The sequence below is a fragment of the Telopea speciosissima genome, chromosome 7, assembly GCF_018873765.1.
Source record: "Telopea speciosissima isolate NSW1024214 ecotype Mountain lineage chromosome 7, Tspe_v1, whole genome shotgun sequence".
Classification (NCBI taxonomy): Eukaryota; Viridiplantae; Streptophyta; class Magnoliopsida; order Proteales; family Proteaceae; genus Telopea; species Telopea speciosissima.
The window spans coordinates 66,960,120-66,980,620 of NC_057922.1; the positions used below are offsets into that span (position 1 = coordinate 66,960,120).

General features: G+C 41.7%; 1 protein-coding gene across 2 annotated transcripts; it reads right to left on the minus strand.

Annotated features, from left to right (window-relative positions):
- Positions 1 to 608: 608 nt before the first annotated feature.
- On the minus strand, positions 609 to 20,152 carry LOC122668868 (pectinesterase 3). Of its 2 annotated transcripts, XM_043865424.1 has the most exons (3): positions 19,058 to 20,152; positions 9,925 to 9,931; positions 609 to 1,287 (listed from the first exon to the last, which is right to left on the minus strand). In XM_043865424.1, the coding sequence occupies exons 1-3, from the start codon at positions 20,142 to 20,144 to the stop codon at positions 615 to 617; spliced, it is 1,767 nt and encodes a 588-aa protein (XP_043721359.1). In that variant the 5' UTR covers positions 20,145 to 20,152; the 3' UTR covers positions 609 to 614. The 2 variants fall into 2 exon arrangements, with proteins under 2 accessions (XP_043721359.1, XP_043721358.1); XM_043865423.1 differs by lacking the exons at positions 609 to 1,287; positions 9,925 to 9,931 and adding an exon at positions 16,600 to 17,303.
- Positions 20,153 to 20,501: the final 349 nt, after the last annotated feature.

Sequence of the window (20,501 nt, forward strand, 5' to 3'; positions counted from 1 at the left end):
AGATGAGTTGCAGGTTTGGTTTTTTTTTTGGGGGGGTTTTTTTAGAAGGGCAACTCCGTCAGCAAACCTCAGGGAGTACGCAGAATTTTCCAAACCTGGAGGTGAAAATATCCTTTCGTCAAACCTCAGGGTGGTATGCGTAAATTTCCCATCAATTATTGTATGATCATTTTTTTCTTCTTATTATGAATTTTCTTTTATTGACATCCAAACATAATCATAGATAATAAAAGAAGATGAGGTGAAAGTTTAGCGATAACGGATCGAAGTAGAACATTCTAATGGACATAGCAAGAAATAAAAAGCTGTATGAAGCACGTAGCAATAGAATATTAATCTGAAATTATATCATCATACAACAATTAAAAGAAAAAAAATAAAATAAAATAAAAAGAGCTGCATTCAAGTTGGAAAAATTTTTGTTACTGTAGTTGTAACAGGAATATTCTTACTGCTGGTAGCCAATGAAATGAAATAATTCACTTTCCATCTTCTTAGGTTTTAGTATTTTTTAAAACACCTTTTAAGATCCCATGTCCTTGGCTGTCAGCAAGATAGCAGGAACATTCTTCCTACAAGTGTAACAGCAAAATTTCGTCCTCCGTCAGTACTATTTAAAGACCGGAGACGAAAGTGACACCAGTAGGAGGCAGCCAAGAGGTGCCTCCGATGAAATTGGCGACCGTAAAATGAAGTGCGTCCGCAGTGGAGATGAGATGAAAGCCAGGCCATCGCACCCTTTGGGAAGTGCCGGCGCCGGGCCCCATGTTCTGGTACTCCGCAAAGTAGAGAGTCTTGAGGGCGAACCCACCCGACCACTCCACCCAACCTGTGGCGGCGATAGCGCCGTCGATGCTGGACTGCATAACCACCGATCTCGAGTACTGCTTCCATGGTCTCCCAAGGTACGCTTTCGTCCCCCGGACAAAGTCAGCAGAAGGAACGATCCTAGAGCTCTGAACGGAGAAGCCGGTGTTCTGGCCAGGGTCGGACCTGCCATTGGCCAGGATGGTGTTGTAGCCTCCGGAGTGAGGGCGGCGCAGCACCATATTGCAGCTCTGGAAGACGGCAGCGGCGTTGCCGAAGATGAAGTCGATTGAGCCTTGAATGTCGCACTCCCTGTAGAACTGGCGGAAGGCCAGCGCGTATAGACTGTCTTGGTACCCAGCGATGCTACACCTGTACAGCACCGACCGATCCGAAGCGATATTCAACGCCACCGCTTGTTCTGCTTCCGGCCCCGCCGTGTTATGGATTCCGATATCTCTTGCGATGAATCCATCACCACTAATTGCTGCCCCCAATATAATTAATATATTAATCGGATAAAGGAGGGAAAAAAAAGGGTTAAATCCAATGCAGGCGAAAAAAAAACCTAAAACTACTATTTTAACCCTTTACTTGAGAGAGATTTTAGTGTCAGTGTGAGAACTGAGAACCGGAAAAGAAAAAGTTAAAATGGATTTGAGATGGGATCATGGGATACTCGTTTATATGAAATAATCATTTAGACATCAAATATACCAATTGGCAGTTCTGATACTCAAATTTTGTGAATAAGTCGACTCAAGGTATCCTGTTTCCTGTTTCTTGGGAGGCCAGCTCATGTTCACCTACGAGATCATTGTTGTACGCCTTCGAGCTTTCTAGATGGAATCTAGAGGAGTAGTGGATTCTATCTGGATGACTAGCATACGAGAATGTTCTCGTATGTATACGAACCTGAACCGAGTCCAGGCCCTAAGGGGGTGCATGGGGCAAATGATTAAATTTAATGTCAAAGAGACATGGGTTTCAATTTAGATCTTTGACCTGTCCATCCGTTTGGAACAGTCAACATCATAATTTGCGAAGATTACCCGGCCACGTCGATGATCCATAGTTTTTCCTCAGGCTAGCTCAGGGTTCTCGTACGAGAATGTATAGGTCTGAGCCGTACCGATGGAATCCAAGAGTGGGACCTACCTATTTTTGGATTCCATCTGTGTAGCTCAGGTTGTACAAGAATGGTTCTCGTCCGAAGCTGAGCTACACTCGTTATTACATGGTACATATATGTTCTCATGAATAATGGACAAAATTTTGTTGTTACCCTTGTAGTAGTAGTAGGTATGTTCTTGCTATAAGGTTAGCAGCGAAGGAAATGGTATCTTAAAGGATAATTTAGTCTTTAAAAAAAAAAAAAAAAAAAGTATTTAAAAAATATTAAAACCTAAAAAGGTATTTGAATTACCAAATGTGGAGGTGAGAGAGAATAGTTTACCAAATGTGGCCGTGGCTGATAGAGAATTGCCGGCAGCGACACTATTGTCTCCGACAATAATGGTGGAATATTTGCCATCACCAATCAAGGTTATACCGTCTTTATTGGTGTGGATCTTCTCCTTATAGACCCCGGCCTTCACGTAGATGACGTACCGCCCCCCAGTAGCTGCACTGATTGCTTCGTTTACGCTCATGAAATTACCTGTTCCATCCTTTGCCACCACAGCATTGGCCTTCATTGCAGCGGAACCAGAACCAGAACCAGAACCAGTGCGGCTCTGCAGTAGCTTACGATCTTTGGGGGATACCCAACCTGGGAAATGGAAAGGATCAAATTTCTCAGAAGCCGAATGACAGAGGCGGCGGCCGCTTCTCCTTATATTTATATTTGCTTTCGCGCTTATTGATTGTGTTGGTGGTTTTATAATGCGATTGACAAGCGCCAGTGAGTTGCTTGCCAACCGAGACAAGTAGTCCATCCTTTTGGAAATCTGATCCATCAATAAGTTCCACGACGAAGACGAAGAGGAAGAAGATAATAAAGAAGACGAGGAGGAGGCTTCCGCCGAGTCTTTGCAAGCTTGCTGAAAGGTTATCACAGCACTCAACCATGTTTGAATGTCGTGCTTGTTTTTGATACGCGAGTTTCTCAGAGCTATTAGGGATTGGTTGAGTCGTTTGAGGGACATGTCCATCACCTCAACACAGTACCCTGCGTCCACAGCAAACACGGACGGCGTTTTAATTAATTAACTTAATTTGTGTGATTACTCCATGTTCCACGTACGTGGTGTGTCTGTCGGTGTTAACCGAATTAGATTAGACTCATAATTATTATTATTATTAAACCCAAAAGAATTATTTAAATAAAGAGCATAATAAGTACACATAATTAGGATCACTTAATAGTAAGTGTGGGATTATCCGTAGTACCTACAGACATAGCAAGACGCTGATGAGGATTTTGTTGGGGTGTTAGGGTCTGATCAGCAGCACCAAGTTGGTTGTTTGGAAGATGTGTAGCGGTGGAGTTGGAGAGCTTGGTGGTCTCGGTCTCGGTCTCATCTATAGTTTTTTCCAGTAGGGCATATGCCGTGTCATGGGCATTTCGATGCCCTAATAAGGTTTCAACGCAGAGCTTAGGGTATCTAGTGAAGCCACACTCGTTCTGGACATGCTGCTCTCCATAGTTCTTCCCTTGGCTTTGAGGTTGGTGTTCGTGTTCATGATCAGCAGCAAAGCCCCATGACATGGGCAGTAGTCCTACAGTCGCCCACACTAACAGTCCAAGTACAAGCCAGTACTTGTGCATCCTGCCAGCAATGACAAACATTATTAAAAGATAGACAATTGCTGACAAAGCCAACCCCAGAAGAAGAAGAAGGAATTAAGAAAAAAGGACTACTAGCCAGTACTACTAATAGATAGAAACCTCACTTATTGCTCTCTCTCTCTCTCTCTCTCTCTCTATGTGGCCACTAGAACATGAGACATATGTTGGAGATTGTAATTAATTTATAGCGGGGGGTGAAGTAGTGACGGTAGGTTAGGTTAGCAGTCTATTCTCTTAAGTGAGGCAGATGGATCCAGGACCACTTGTTATGTGTATCTGCATAAGATATGTCTCTTTCGTGGGTCTTCGATCAAAGGACCATATTTATATTTTGTCGAACGGACCTCCATGCTCAGCTACGCTGGATGCATAATTATATATAGTATCTGTTTAGTTCTATGGTTCCTGTATCTAGACATATGAGTGTGTAAAATTATCGTTTAACTCTTCTTGAAATAAAAAAAATATTCAATCAATGATTATGCACCTACTTACACTCTCATTGGCACCCACACTGGTGAAAAAGGTACAAAATCAAGCAACAATCTCCCTTTCTAGTATTTGATGTTGATTCAAATTTACACGTACTACAACTGCAGAGAAGAAAAAGGAAAATTTTATTAATAATCTGGTGGTGGCAATTAATTAATATAGTGTAGAGAGAGTGCAATTTTTATGCATTTAAAACTTAAAACTGTGCTTCGGAGAGAGGAAAGGAGAGGAGAGGAGGGGCCCAGAGAAGATCCCTTTCAAGTTTCAAGGCCCAACCAACCATCCGATCTCCAACCAGCGGCTTAAACAAGCAGAAGAATATATATTCTTCGTTGGTTCCGTTACATGGGCTGGGCTGGGCTGGGCTGGGCTGGGCTGGAAAAGGATAGGAAATATTAGAAGACTCAAGACTTATTATATAATAGGGAGAAGCTACCGTACGTTCCTTGACCGAACATGATGAGTGATAATTTAGCTAGGCAGAATTTTCTTCGGGTCAATTGTCATCCCATTTCTCTCCCTATCACCTATCACTTTAAGGAAGACAGTGATTGCCTGATTGAGCATGGAAAAGGAATCACCATATATATTGTCTAAGCTAGAGGGTGGTGGGAAACGCGAGAAAGTGGGCTGTGAGGTTTTTTTTTTTTTTTGCTTAAAGGGGGGATTGGGGCAGTGGCTGATCTACTAGGCAAATCCATAGAAGATTCCAAAATATCTTTTCGATACCCTCTCCCATCTCATGGTGAATGGGATCTCATTCACCATGGGTGGAGGGAAAGACTCATTAATAAATATATTAAAACCCTCAAAAGGAAAGACAAAAAAGAAAAGCCAGCACTCCTATGAGTCTATCTCTCTTCTTTCCATTTAAAAAGACATCTCTGCCCCTTTATTTTGAGGAGGACAGATATAGACACATGGGATTGCTGGCGTAGACCACACTCTCGAACAGAAAACTATTTCCCAAAAGAAAAATACAGAACAAAGATGTCATCAAGAGAGACTAGGCCCAAACGAACAAAGAATAAGACAATAGGAACAAAAACAACCCAAGTACTACTAATCAAAATTGGATCATCCCAAAAAGTGATAATGAGCTCACATTGCAATCTTCAAAGGGGCATCAGATTTTCCATATGACTAAGAGAACAAGTAAAGGGCAAACCTAACACGGTGATACTTCCTCCTTAGCCAAGCATAGACTTGAGTGTCTCCTAGTGAACCTCTTTTTTTTTGCTTCAAATATGACACTACCTCTAGATTATCAACATGTTGAATCAATTCTTCGGTATGTTTCAATTTTTGGTCTTCCACTTGAGAGCATGGTTTGAGGAATCGGTATTAATGAAGACGATATCGATTCCTGATCGATTCCATATCAATGGATCATTATAGACAAAGGTAAAAATGTAAAAAATTATGATATATATATATATATTTTTAAAAAATATAAATAAATCTATCCAATCCAAACTGATACGGACCAATCTAGATTAGTATTGGCCGAGATCGATTATTAAAACTCTGTTTCAGAGACCAACTAAGAAGATTTCATGCGAGTCAGATATGAAGAAATGGTTTTCTCTCTTCTGAGTGACTACAAATGACCCCACACAATGGGATTGTCATACATCTTACTCTCTATCTTTTCAATATATAATTCATAATTAAACGATGACGTAAATGCCAACAATGAACAATGACCAGAGAGAGAGAGAGAGAGAGAGAGAGAGAGAGAGAGAGAGAGAGAGTCACATAATGAGGGAGAAAAGCGCAAGAAGATGACATTATAATGAGGGAGTGAAGGGAAGGGATAATATCTATAAGTCGGACGGGCGAGCGTGCCTTCCTAGAGATCAGGTTTTTTTTTTATTTGTTTGGTGAAATCCTGGAGATCAATTTTGTGGTTATGTTACCCGAAAACAAAAAAAAGTTTGTGGCTAACATTAAGGATAAAGGCAAAAATCATGATGTCAGAAACCCTCTCACATACATGGCTTACACAATCTTGTATGAAAACCTTCCCCTTTCATTTATATGGTTCATGAATTATAATAGTGCAAGAAGAGAAGTTTTAGCTGATCAGTCATGATGTATGATCACAAACGTTGGTATTATGTATCATAGTTTCATATTGGTCCCATAAGGGTTTGAATGTGAGTATATATTATGTTATGTTCTCTAATGTTATAGACCTATTTTTGAGAATGAGTTATTTTAATCGAGTAAAGTAAAACCACTTAGAAAGAGCTATCTGATACAAACAATAATTCCACATCGATCCCCTAAGGAATAGACATACCTAAGCTAATTGGCGGACGCGAGAAGACAAAAGTGTCCGAATAACAAACCCAAAACCAAGAAAATTTTGCCGGCCTGCGCGCGCCGCCTTGGCCCCTTCTGGGAAAGTTGTGTCTGAATATCACCCCATTTTGATGAATCGCACGTTAGTCATCTGTAGCTGATGGAATCCGAAAATAGAAGGCCACGACAAGCGCTAGCATGATTCAGAATAAAACGATAAATTAAGAAGGATATATGACTAAGTATATTGCATCTTCTTGTCAGAGTTGAAACACGTTCCCACAATCCTCCACAGATCGACCGGAGAAACCACCACCTCGATCTATGAAAGAAATATGAGGGCAGCTGAACACGTACAAGCAATTAATTAGTGTCGGTGAGGTGAGCTTTTTTTGCCTTTCTTTATTAGATTGATAGGATAGCTAGCTGGACAAAACAAATTGCTGGTCCCCGGTGGGGATCGTTCTTGCTAGCTTCCCACTTTAAAGCAATCGATGTTCCTTTGCCACTCGTTCCCTTTTCTTCTTCTTCTTCTTCTTCTTCTTTTTCTTTTTCTACACCCCACTCTCACTCTCACCCTCTCTTTTATATATATGATGCATGGTTTCTTTGCCCCAACCCAAGACTTTGTCAGCACCTCTAATTAACCTTTTGCCAGACTAATTATTAGCCTTTTCAAATTTAAAAGATAGAAAATTCCACTAGTTAATTCAATATCAGGGTCCTCTCCACTTACTAAACCTAAATCTCTTCTCTAATTTTTCTTTTCTCCTTTGAGATTTAGAAGAAAAGTAAGTGGAAAGGATTAATTTGTTGAAATGGAGGTTAACTATTTCAATCACAGTAACATGAAAAAAGACTTTTATATATATATATATATATAAACAAAATCGAGAAATATGAGTCTAGAGAGAGATATTGATGATATCCGGTCATATGCTCAACAAGCGCACAATATCCAACCAATATGGGACTAGAACCCCTTCTATTTCAGGCTATGTAGTGCATTCATTGTATCAACTCCCACTCCCCTCCCCTCCCGCTTTGAGCCATGTCACCTACATGATTGGTACATGGACAACCCATCTGATATCATTTAATGACACACAACTCAAAAACCCAGGTTTCAGGGTGGAAAGGTCATTTTCAATATCATATACCAACAACTGCACACTACCCGATCAATATGGAACTAAAATCCCTCATATTCCTAATCATGGAGTACACTCATTGCATCAGATAACATGAGAGAGAGAGATGGGGTTGGGCTTCTTTAGCTCTGAGAGCTATGAGAGAGCCTTAGACATAAACACCTACCTAAGGATTTCACATCTCAAAACCCTAGCAGCAATGCCATCATCAAAGGGATTGTTTCTTGGCCATAGATTCAAAACCCCAAAGCCGTTGTGGCAGTCTCAACCAACACTAGATCTTCCCCTCGCAAACCATTCACTGAAGCTAGAGTTCAGTTGATATTGGTCTCTAGGCCCCATTCCTGGAAGCTTCGGTTTAGCAAAGAAGCAAAGGCAAGCAATGGCTGAGCTGACGATCACTCTTCTCCAGTGGTTGAGTTGATCGTAGAGCTCTTATTTCCATGTTGCATGAAATGGTGGACGGGTGGGTCTAAAATGTAGTGAATCTTGTATCCCTTAAACTGGTGATTTCTCAGCCCATATATGAGTATATAATCTTGTATACCATAATCCTCTAATAAATAAATAAATAAATATATGTTATTGACATGTTTGTACTTTTAAACCCATTTAGTATTTCTCATTTTCTATTGAAATTGAAATTTGACTAATGAGATTGGTGAAGAGCCTTTTATAACATGGATACACCTAATTGTTGATCAATTGCTGGTAAAAAGAGTAAGTTGTAAACTTGTAAAGGTCACCACGCCGGTATTGGCATGAAAGGGAACCATGGTAATAAGTTAGTATAACTTTCTAGGGGAAAAAGATTGCCACGTCGCCAGTGAGTAGTTTCTCTCTTTCATGATGTTTTTTGTTATTTTTCCTCACTTGATAATGTAGATCTCATGTGGATGATATCTTTTTTAAAGCACCGAATGTTGTGGTGTACAGATTCCTCCTCACACCGGTAGCATGGGGAGCTCTCTCCCAACTTTGTAATAAAAGAAAGGGAGAAAAAATCCAACCTGGGTGTGCGGTACGTTGTCCCTGCATCAAGACAAGGGCATGCAACATGACCGCTGCATCCCCAGGGAAAAGCAAAAATTTCTGCTAATGCGGCTGTCATTTCATGGGCCCCTGTGTTTGGACACAGGGGCAGTGCACCGTATACACCCAAGTAGCGTTCTCTTTCCCAAAAAGAAAAGCTTGGGTTTTCTTGTGGGCCTTATCTCGGGATTTTATGAATTAGCTAAAGCATTATCCCGAACCCAACCCAACTCAATTTAGAGTTTTTGTTTTTAACAGTCAGGCCCAACCTTAAAACTTAAAAGTACGGGTGGAGTGGGACAGCAAGTTAAGCGAAACCCAACACTGCCCCATTTAAGATATTGCTCAATCTGGCCCTGCCTCAAACATGCATAGTAATAATTAATTGGTCAAATGTTCTCTGTGCAGCAGTGCAGGTTGTACCCAGACACATGAGGGTGGATGAAATGATCACCCTACCCCCCTAAATGGGCAGTCCATGTGTCTGGGCGCAGCTTGCGCTGCTGCACAGAGAACTTCTGCCTTAATTAATTTTACAAGGAAATCCAGGAGGGGAAACCCTGCAGGTTGGGGTGGGTCTCCTGTTCTAACCTAGTTCCAATGCCATCCCTAGCTAGGTAGAAGTAGAACTCCCAATGTGCTCACCACAAACACAGCATTATTGAATCAACCATGAAATAGTTAGAACTGGATCATGCCCAAAGTCTGGGCAAGGCCGTTTCACTTAGGGGTGTCAATTTTAGGCCCGCACCGGCACTCCCGACCGAGCATAACTGATTAAAGTCCGAATTGACCCCGCCTGTTTAATAAACGTGACAGGCTCAAGCTCGAGCCGATTATAATCGGTCATTCCCGATGCGAGGCCCTTACCCGATGGTCGCCCAATCGGCCCAACTGATTACGAGCTCGACTAAACCGGACCCTTTAGGCCCGTTTGAATTACTTTTCTAACCCCAAAACCCTCCATGACTCCTTTTTCCCTTGGGCACAAAATCAAAATCAACTAAAAGCCCTAACCATCTCCATGGCTCAATAAACCAATGATTTTCAATGTAATGGGCCAACGAATTAAACATTGGTTGACCCTTGCAATCCTAAAAATAATATTAAAAAAAACGGTTTCTGTCATGGCCCGTATTGAACCCGTTTAGAGTTAAACTGTTCACTTACCTGTCTTTAGCCATCTAAGGCCCATTTAGCCTGATTAAAGCCTAGAAATAGAACGACCGATTATAAACAGCACTACGCCTGCCCAATCTAAGCCCGATTAGTTAAACGGGCGGTCATAATGCAAGGGGAAATTGGTAAAACCCGTTAAGGCCCGACCGAGCCCGACCGGTTGACACCCCTACTATCACTATTGTGTAGATCAACAAACGATAATTCCAGTGAAAATTATGCTAAATCCTAGAATACCATAGTCTATAAGATTATTATACAGAGATATATTAGTCCATCAGTGTATATCTCATGCACATATATTACAATGGTCCTAAGAATTTTCTTCTCGTCCACAAGCCATAATCTGAACGCTACTATATCTTTTTTTTTTTTTTTTTTTGGATAAACATAATGTTACTGTTGAATTGAAAATGTAACGTACACGTGGATTTCGAATTGCAAGTTTTAAGAAAACATGGAGTGGAAAAGGGCCAAACAATCCTATACATTACAGACCAAGCCTGTCTTGGCAAGGGAATCAACCAATTTATTCCCCCCCCCTCTCTTGATCAGAAGCAAAATAGCATGGACGCAATGTGAATGATGTCTTGGATTATACAGGTGCCATCGAAACTGGCGGAGAGGGGTGCTTGCAATTGAGAGTAGTGACCAGAACCTTGTTGTCAGACTCAATCACAAGATGATCCCAACTCTCCTCAATGGCTTGTAGGATGCCTGACCACCGAATTGACATTGCTTTACCAACAATAATGGAGGAAAACAAAGATATCTCAGAGGCAATGCTATCTATAGAATTTAGAATAAGAAGTGAACACAGAGTGTTTAACGTGGTTCGGTAAAATACCTACATCCACGGTGACAGAATAAGATTTCATTCATACCTTAACACACACACACACACACACACACATTACAATATATATATACATACACCCAATTCCAACAGCTAGAAAACGGCTATATTCACAACACTATCATACTCAGTTGAATCAAGAAACGCCCGCGAAGATGGGGGGATGAATATGAAAGGGTTATGGGTCTAGTTGAGATTTCCCAATGCCAATGTCTATTATTCAATAGACAAGCTTAATATTAACATGTTCTTTACAATATCTACTGTTGACAAATGCATCCACACAATCCCAGCATTATGTACCACGTTGTAGTTTAATCGATTGTATCAAGTAGCACCCTCGAAGAAGGAGAATGTGAGAGGACTATGGGTCAGTTTAAGATTTTGCAATGATAATGCTCTTTACAACGTCAAGTTTTATAGACAAGTTTATCCCTTTCTTTCCAAGTTCTAGCGTAGACAAACAACATCTCACAGTGGATTTGGCTCATCTGCATGTGCACAATGCTGAACTCACCACGTGGAAGCCTTTATATCTAACGATTATAGACCTCTAATTTCAAATTAGAAGACAACCAGCCAAAAAACCCACCCTCCCCGGTTTTAGTTTAGAGCCAATACCAACCTCCAAACTACTGTTACCCCTAAATTCCCAAATCCTATGCGAAAAAACCTAACTCGCCAAATCCAACTCCCTTCTTCTCCGTTGCTCTGCAATCAAAACCCAAACCCTTCTTCTCCGTTGCGCTCTGGAACTCTTCTTCCTCTTAACTCACTGTAAATGTCCCATGGGATGTTTCAAACTTGTATGAAAATTCATGCTTTTAGTCATCTACAACTTCTGTGGTACCTATGCAGGAAACGTAGACAGTAATATCCCAGAATTTTTTTCAATTAAATGATCATTCACTGTTAGACCCTGCACCCGAGATCATCTTTTAATAATGATATTTTGTGCCACGTAGCTGGAGCCGACGTCTATGCCGGTGAGCTGTTCGTAATGGTGGTCAAACTAAGTTATAAGATCTTTGACCGATTCACTGGTTTGGCGGTTGAGGAAAGGTTTCTCAATCGGGAGTGGGGGAAACTCGTAGACGAAGACTTCATGGACTACCCTCCAAGCACCAGTCCCAAGAGTGAGGAGTACCGAAGAGAGCACTTGGTGTCTTGTCACATTGACACGACGAGTCCTGGTGAAGTGAATGTCGAAGTAAGAAAGCTCTTCGAGATTCCGGAAATCAATCATTGATGGGGAAAATGAACTATTTTTGGGTACGTTCTAAACTTGTTTATGAAGTAGTTTGTTTCCCTTGGTAACCCTCGAAAGGTGGGCCAAGCCCAAGGATTTATTGCCTTAGGTTTACCTATTTTAGGTGAGCTGGACCCTGAGCTGGACCCGGTGGTGAGTCCACACCTGTCATATATTTATTGTGAGTCAGGTGTCGTGGGCCCCATCATCTCTTTTTATATTTTAGTGTGGGGTCTATAAATATCTTAGGAACCCACTAGAGATAAATAAAGGTTTTGGAGTTATGTGGATTAATCCAACTACCCACTCATAAGCCACAAATATCTTAGGAACCCACTAGAGATAAATAAGGGTTTTGGAGTTATGTGGATTAATCCAACTATCCACTCATAGGCCACAAATATCTTAGGGACCCACTAGAGACTAATTAGGGATTTTGGAATTTTGTGGATTAGTCTCATGCTCCACTCACTAAGCCATGTGTAATCCATCTATCTACTTACAAAACCACTAAGCACCCACTAACAAACCTCTAACTCATCTAAACCTAATAAAATCGTGGAGGTGTAGAGAGAAAGGAAAAAAAGAGAAAAAAGGAGAAGAAGGGAATTGAGAAATCTTGGGCTTGAACACTTTATCCTTAGGAGTCTTCATCTTGGCAAGGTAGGTTCTTGAACCTATCTCTTTCTCTCTTCTTGAATTTCTTTTAGGTTTTGAGATGAAGCATTTTAAGGTTGGGGGTTTTGGACCTAGGGTTCCATTTGGAACCCAAAGATGCTTTTGGATTAGTATTTCCCTACTTGGAGGCTTGAAGTTAGCCTTGAGTTTACCTTCTTCCCTTTTGTGGATTCTGATTTTTTGATTTAGGGTTCTTGGTGGAGAAACCCTAGATTTGGGGTTTTGATAGAATTACCCTTTGAACCCAACAACCCTATGATAAGGGTAGGGTATTATGACCCTAGGTGGCTTATAGACCTTTTCCCCGAGTCCTTGTAAGCTGAAACCCAAGAGAAATCGGGTTCGGGAGCTTGCTTGTGGTGAAATTTGGATTCTGCAGGAGCTGGATCCTGTGGTGGACTCAGACCAGAAACCACAACCAGAGTCCACCTGCATCTGCTTGCAGGTGGACTCAGGCCAGGATCCACCCAAGAGTCCAGTCTTGGGTTTTTAGAGTATTTTGCCCGGGGTGAACCCAGACACTGTGCCTCCACTCAAGAGTCCACATGTACTCTATTGTGTTATCTTTAAGCCTAGACTTCGGGACCCCTCTTACCTCACATAACTCTCTTTGTTACGCTTCTCTAGGCTATATTACTCGCAAGGTGGAACTTAAGTTACGTTGAACGGCAACAAACCTTAGTAACGGATCGTGAACAAATAAGTGAGTGGGGTTGGGATTTGACTTAATTTGGGAGTGTTTTGCATTATGTTATGCTTGTATGTCATTTCTCATGCATACTCATTCTTGCATTTTTATAACTATATTTGTGGAAATTACGAATATATGCGTTATGGATGTGGCTTGTTAATGTCTTCATCATGCTTATAATTGGTCTGTTATGCGCCGTGTCGTGCTGGTACCCGGTACAAGATGGTATAGGATGTCATGTGCCGGAATACCTCTCGATACGATAGTATCATGTTGCATCATACTGTTAGTGCTATTATATGGTCTGTCATGCACCGTGTTGTGCTGGTACCCGGTACAAGATGGTATGGGACGTCATGTGCCGGAATACCTCTCGACACGATAGTTCATATAGAATGGTTAAGATTTTTGATCCCCTTGCTACGACCCTTACCAACAGGGGTTTAGATGTTGGGTAACCAATGCTACCTGTGGTGCCTGAGGAGTGATACGAGGCCAGGTCAGGTGAGATCATTGGTTATCGGGGTTTGCCTCTGGGTGGCGAGTGGCTTCTACCAGCACGAGCTCCCTTGTAACAATTGAGGTTGTATCGACGGTGATAAGATAAGTGATCCGTGATGTTTCCTGAGCTGTTGCAGTAGCAAGTACCTAGTGACTTAGTTATGCTTGGTAGGTGGATAACTGGTTAATAATTCATGCATCATGGACTATATGGTATTGCTTGTATGTTCCCCATCCCCTCATTTGGCTCAGTGGAGCTTACCCCCTTTGTGCACACCTTTTTAGATATGGCTGCAGATGATGGATTTGTGGCAAACCTGGATGTTCACTCGTTTGAGTATGATTCTGTGGGTGTGGTGGACCCAGAGCCGTTGACAGAGGAACATGGTGACGGGAGTCCATGTGATGACTGTGCCTATGGGCATTCTGATTCTGAGATTTATTTCTGTTTCTTTTGAGTTTTTCATTATACTTGTACATGTTATATTTTGATAATTATGTGTTGAACATTTAAAGAATCATTGGATTACTGTATAACCTAACACTAGGCAGATGAACATTATGAAACTGTTATTTAACGCTTCCGCTGTTCTGTTTCACCTTAGGAATGTAATATTTCTCTGTTTCCGTTTACTAGTATATTTGTGATAATTATATTAGTCCTGACTATGATTCAATACACTGTAATCGAGATCCTGACAGTGTGGGGTGACATGTGTCATCCTAGTCACATCCCCTTTTATTGTATTTTACTTCCTTTTGGGATGGGGGTGTGACATTAACAATCCCATAAGAGTTCTGTTGTCTGTTATTTCCTACATAGTTCACACCATCTAATTTTGACTAAATTAAGCTTGGTGGAGAGTATCCTCTCTCTCTCTCTCTCTCTCTCTTGAATTCGTTATAATCATCTATTGTTCAAAATGAATCCAATAGGACCAAATATAAATGTGTCTATACCTAACCATTGAGACTGTTAAGATCTCATTTTTCCCACATCGATTGTATGAGAAACTTAATGTGGATTGATAAGTTCTTAGGTTTCCTCACCTTGTAAGCCGGTTTATAGGGTTGAGTTCTTCCAAGATCGTATCAGTGGTATCAAAGCTAGCACCACGTCTTTCAGGTGCAATCGTGTGGCTCGGGTGGTGACGTCGGTATGATAGTATTCGACCAGGACCCTGCGTGAGCACCGGGCCTGTGGAGTGTGGTGGAATGTCACAATCTCATTTATCCCACATCGGTTGTATCTAATTAGACTGGAACAATGATCCTAGTACTAGGCGCAAGAAGGGCTCTTGGACGTGGAATAGCATTACACAGATGACCCCAATTTTGCAAAGCTTGGTGTGTAAGCGCATTGATAATGGACGCACTACTTCTTTCTGGTATGATAAATGGATCCCTTCTCTCTCTGATAATCTTGCTACATTGATCTTCAATACTCTGTCCACAAACTCTAAATTACTGACTGTTTATCATTTTAAAGATGCCTCTAACTGGAACAATGATCTCATCAATCACAGTGTCCCCCCAAGTATTGTTCCTCACATCCAATCTATTAGATTTTCTAATTCTAATGATCAATGGTTCTGTCCTAAATCAAATTCAGGACTTTTCTCCACTAAACTTGCTGTAAGGCATTTACTTTCTTATTCTACTGCAAGATCTGATAATTCTGTTGGTTGCTGAAATTTTTTTTGGAAACTTCCAATTCATCCTAAGTTTAAAGTTTTCTTTTGGCGTTTGCTCAATACAGGACTCCCTACCAAGGATATTTTATCGAAATGGAGCCAGATTGACTCGACATGTGCTTTCTGTGGAAATGGTGTTAAAACTCTATGACAACTATTCCTTTCTTGTGATTGGGTTAAACGTATCTGGGCAACAGGACCATTGGGACTAAGGCCTAATTTTCTGGATTTTGATACTATTAACAATTTCTGTTGTTTCTTTTATTTACACTTTCGGACTGATAAAACTCCGTTGGTATGGTTTTTTAGCCTTTTTATTATAAATTGCTATTATATCTGGTCATGTAGAAATAGATTAACGGTTGATTCAATACAGCCTAATCCTTCAAGGATTCTACAGGTTGTTTCTCAATGGCTTGTTGACCTAAAATTGGATGCATTTCACTGTAGTCACCCTCAGAATGTTTTTGTGTCTAACATTGTCCTCCCTTTGTAGCCCCCTTTGTTTGCTTTGCCTAGTTATGATTTTCCTATCTTAATCTGTGCAGGATTCAGTTCACCTGGATTGACTGAGGCTGAATGATGGGCCTATCTCTTTTTGGTTGATAGCAAATTTAAGTTTTTTGATGTAGGAAAGCTACTATGTACAGAGGATTTGGATACCTATATTTTTGGGATCCTTAAGGGGTTGAGCCAGGCTGCCTGTATTGGGTTGCAGATTAAGGAAATTTGGTGTGATAATCGTTGGATCACTGAATCTATTCCATCTCCAACCAAATACCAATGGCCATGACACTTATTTCCTAAACTATTACGGATTTCGAATCTAACCCAAGATGTATATTATCGGCTTAGCACTTACAACTTTAGTGCGGCTGTGGTTACAAACTTGGCATGGAATGCTTGTATGGACATCCATGTTTTCTAGTTAATATATTTTCTCTTGTTTTCATCAAAAAAAAAAATATAAAAAAAATTAGACTGCTTAATCATTGGACTATGTTTCAATTAACTTTAAACTCATAAGCTATCCAACAAATACTATAGGAAACAAGCCCAAATCTACTAAATGTAATCACATTTAATTGGAATGAATGTTACAAATAAACCGGTGAAACCTTGACTTAAAATCTCACCTTGAATCCATCATTTCCATGTGTTGATGAAGTTTGGATTTTTGCGTGTCCTTCATTTATTGTAAGGAGCCATCATAAGCGACGGTGGTTTGGGGCAACCAGTCGGAGCCATGGATGAAGGAAGTGACGGTGAACTTGGAAGCCTGTTCGTATGTGATGTTGGACTTGTAGCCCTCCCATTTAACTCGCTTGTCCAGGGTCGAACCGGGCCCTGTGTTGGAATACTCCGCGTAGTAGATGGTGGAGAGAGGTAGGGTGTTGGGGATCCAAGGGGTCCATCCGGTAGGGTCTACGACGGCGGCGATATCAGACTGCATGATGACGGTGGTGGAGTAATTCTTCCAGGGGCGCCCCAAGTAGGTGGTGGCTGTGACGTTGTCTAGGGCGTAGATGTTACACCGCTGGATGGAGATGCCTGTGTTCTGGTTTTGGTCAGTCTTGCCCTGGGCCGTGATTGTGTTGAACTGGTTCGCCATGGGTTGCCTGGGCTGGATGTTGCACTTCTGGAAGACTACGGCGGCGTTGCCGAAGATGAAGTCAATGGTCCCGGTGATGTCGCAGTCTCTGTAGAACTGACGGTTGGAGTGGGCGTAGAGGGTGTCCTGGAACCCGTCAAAGGAACACCTGTAGAACACCGACAAGTCCGAACCCGATCTCAGGGCGACGGCCTGGTGGTTTTCCGCCCCGGCCGTGTTCCGAATTCCAATGTCCTTCATAAAGAACCCCTTCCCGACCACAGCTGCATTAAAGCATGTATGTGTCAGTAAAGGAAGACACTTATGAAATATTTAAATTTAGGGTAGCGACAGACTAAAAGTTTGATTTAAGTCAGTAATCTATCAGTCTCTTATTATTATAGGTTTGAAAAAAAAAGCCTTTAGTTTGGTTTTGTTTGGTTTCGAATCTTTGACAAGTGGCAGATCGTGCCCACATGAGTACATGACGCCCAACACTGGAAGATGGGATATTTAATCCTCTCATACAATTTTGGAATACGTTGCAGATAGGTTTAATTTGTTTGGTAGTAATTAATTACCGATTTTGTTTAGAACCTTGGGTGGGGTCTCTCTCTCATATATATCTATCTCTATGTCCTAAGTCCTACGCCCCTACCTACTCAACCCTAAGCCCTAGCTAGCTTGTTAGTTAGTTTCAATTTTAAGGAAGGTATGTTAATTTGTTGAACCAAAAACAAAGGTCTGTTAATTTGTCGTCACCACCTGTGGAATGGGGACGGAAATTTCAACCACCGGCAAATGAGGGATCTCATATGTGTCCTGTCCACACGTTATAAGGAAAGAGCCGCAAAAAAATAAAATGAGAGAGAGAGAGAGACTATGCAGTTAAGTCCGCGTGGCAATGTCATTGGGAACCGGCTAATGGCGATGATCACGCCGTGTTTATCGGATTCTTTCGATTCCTTGGGACTTTTGAATTGGTGGGTCACTCTCTCACTCACTCAGTTGCTTGCTGTGATGGTTCTCCTAATTAGCATAATTTAATTAGAATGCTAGCGTGTCCCTGACCTCATAAGATATGTGTATGTATCTATCTAACATCTATCATCTATCATCTATCATCTATCATCTATCATCTATCAAGAAAATAAAAAGTATATTTTTACAAAAATAAAAAAAAATAAAAAAAACGTATATGTCTATCTGGATGATGCCGATATATATTTACTTTTTCTTTTTAATTATTAAAACATTTGATAATTTGTAATATATATCACATTACAAGACCTTTTTTTGGATAAAATATCACATGACAAGACAGGTTGGGTAAAGGTAACCCCGGACTCCAAGGACCTCGGGGGCCCACCAGCATGTTACTCTTTTCTATATTTTATGGAATTTATCTTTGTCTCCTCCACCTAATCCTACTCTTTTTGTGTTTTTCAAACTTCTGATCCTATACTCTCCCCACCCCGGGTCCACCTGCATGTTACTCCTCTTTATGACTTTATATTGATATCCTAATCCGATACCCCCCTCCCCCTTATACCCAAACGGGTCCAATGTAATTCAAACACTAACATTACCCAATTAATTCAATTCGGCTCAAGCTCTTGACTAGACTTAATGAGTAGAAATCAAAGATTTGGACAAGACGGGTACACACGGATATGCATTTGAAGCTCTAAAATTAGCCCTTAGGCGTCTCCATCCATAAGCCAGTGAAAATGGGGAATTAATTAGCCCGCGATACCATTTCATTTGGAACTGATGCATGGAAGCCCAGTGACGACAAATGCACCAACTCGGTCGGGGTCGGTCCACCATTTCACATGGAAACTTATATTAAGAAGAAGAAGAAGAAGAAGAAGAAAACCTAAAGTGGGAAAAAAAAAAAAAAAACGAAGAAAGCTGACTTGGAAAATTCATGTTCATCAGATGAGAATTTTAAGAGGAGTCAGGTGTTATTTGGTGCGTTAAAAAAAAGAAAAAAAAGAAAAGAGAGATGTGACTTGGTAGAGGGCGGAGGACTTACCGAAAGTTGCGGTGGCGAAAGTGGGGGTCCCCCCGACAAAGCTGAGGTTACCGGAGATGATTGTCTTAGCCTTTCCATCACCGTACATCATGACGTTCCATGTGGACTTGTCAAGTACTACGTTCTCCTCGTACACCCCTTGCTTGACGTAGATCAGGAATCTCGTTTCACTCTTCTTGGGAATGGTTGCCACTGCTTCCGTTATGGTACTGAAATTCCCTGTCCCGTCATTGGCTACCGTTACGTTGGCTTTGGTGGTCCCCCCGTTCTGTTCTTGATGAAGTAGCTTGCGGTCGGCGGGCCCGACCCACTCTGGGAATTCGAATCCAAATCCGAGAAGTTTCCGTCGCCGGCGGTGGATGGGTAGGTCGAAGTCTTGGAGAAGAGCTAAGATCTTAGAGACAATAGCGAGGCTGTTGCTGGTGAGTTCCGTGGGATTCTGCATCGCCTTCCTCACCTCCTCCAATGCCGTCGAGTTGGTCTCCTCCAGACCGTCTAAGCACGTCTGTAAGTCTGTCAGAGACGCGCTCAGCCACGTTTTCATATCGTCGATCTTCGACGCCGACAGCAACTGCCCATTTCCATCTAATTGCATTGAAGAGATGGAGGTGTTGAGCTGGTCGATGGCTTCTTGGTAGAGGCTCTGGCAATCGAGGAGCGCCGCCTTGTCTCGGACGTCATTGGTCCTGGCTATGAGTTTGTCCGGTAACGTCGACAGCTTCGAGAGCTCGTTCACCGCGGCTTCCATGGACAGCTTGAACAGTTCCTCTGGATCTGCTGCCTTGTTGGTGGCTGCCTTGGTCTCCAGCGAAGAGAGGGAAGAGAAGCAGGAATTGGGGTACTGGGTGACGCTGCACACGGCTTTGATGGAATTGGCGAGGTTCATGGGGGATGACGAGGTCGCCTTCCCGTCATCCTGATTGGTATTGTGTACAGCGACACCAACGATGGCTGCAATGATGACACTGAGCAAGACTATGACGGAGACGGCAACGATGATCATACGCTTGCGGGTCTTACGGCGGAACGCTTGATCCTCGATCGCGTCCACCTTACCGTAACCCTTGAAGGATTTGATGGTATCCATCCTTCTCTTTGAATTATACTGACCTAGCTCTTGTCTTTCTTCGCAATCTCTATAACTACTACTTCTCTGGTTTTCTTTTGGTTTTTCCTAATCCTTTCCGACCCTAACTCGGAAAATGTGATTTTGGGGGATGTACCTGTCCCTGTTTAGTAGTGTTCACAAAAGCTTTCTGCTTTCTGCTTTCTGCTTTCTTCTTTCTTCTTTCTTCTTCTTTGTCCTTTCTTCTTTGGGTTGTAGATAACAATTCAATGCATAGATGGTAGGTTGATACCCATTGCATTTCATTCCATTCCTTAATTTATATAGGCACAGGCCCGTGGCGTTGGGCTCCCCTCTGTAGCGTGACACAGTGTGTAT

Bases quoted from the DNA above. Each gene is read 5' to 3' on its own strand.
- LOC122668868 (XM_043865423.1), bottom strand. From the start codon at position 20,144: ATGGATACCATCAAATCCTTCAAGGGTTACGGTAAGGTGGACGCGATC. The intron at 17,304-19,057 runs GTAAGTCCTCCG...GCTTTAATGCAG, and splicing joins TTTCGCCACCGCAACTTTCG to CTGTGGTCGGGAAGGGGTTC.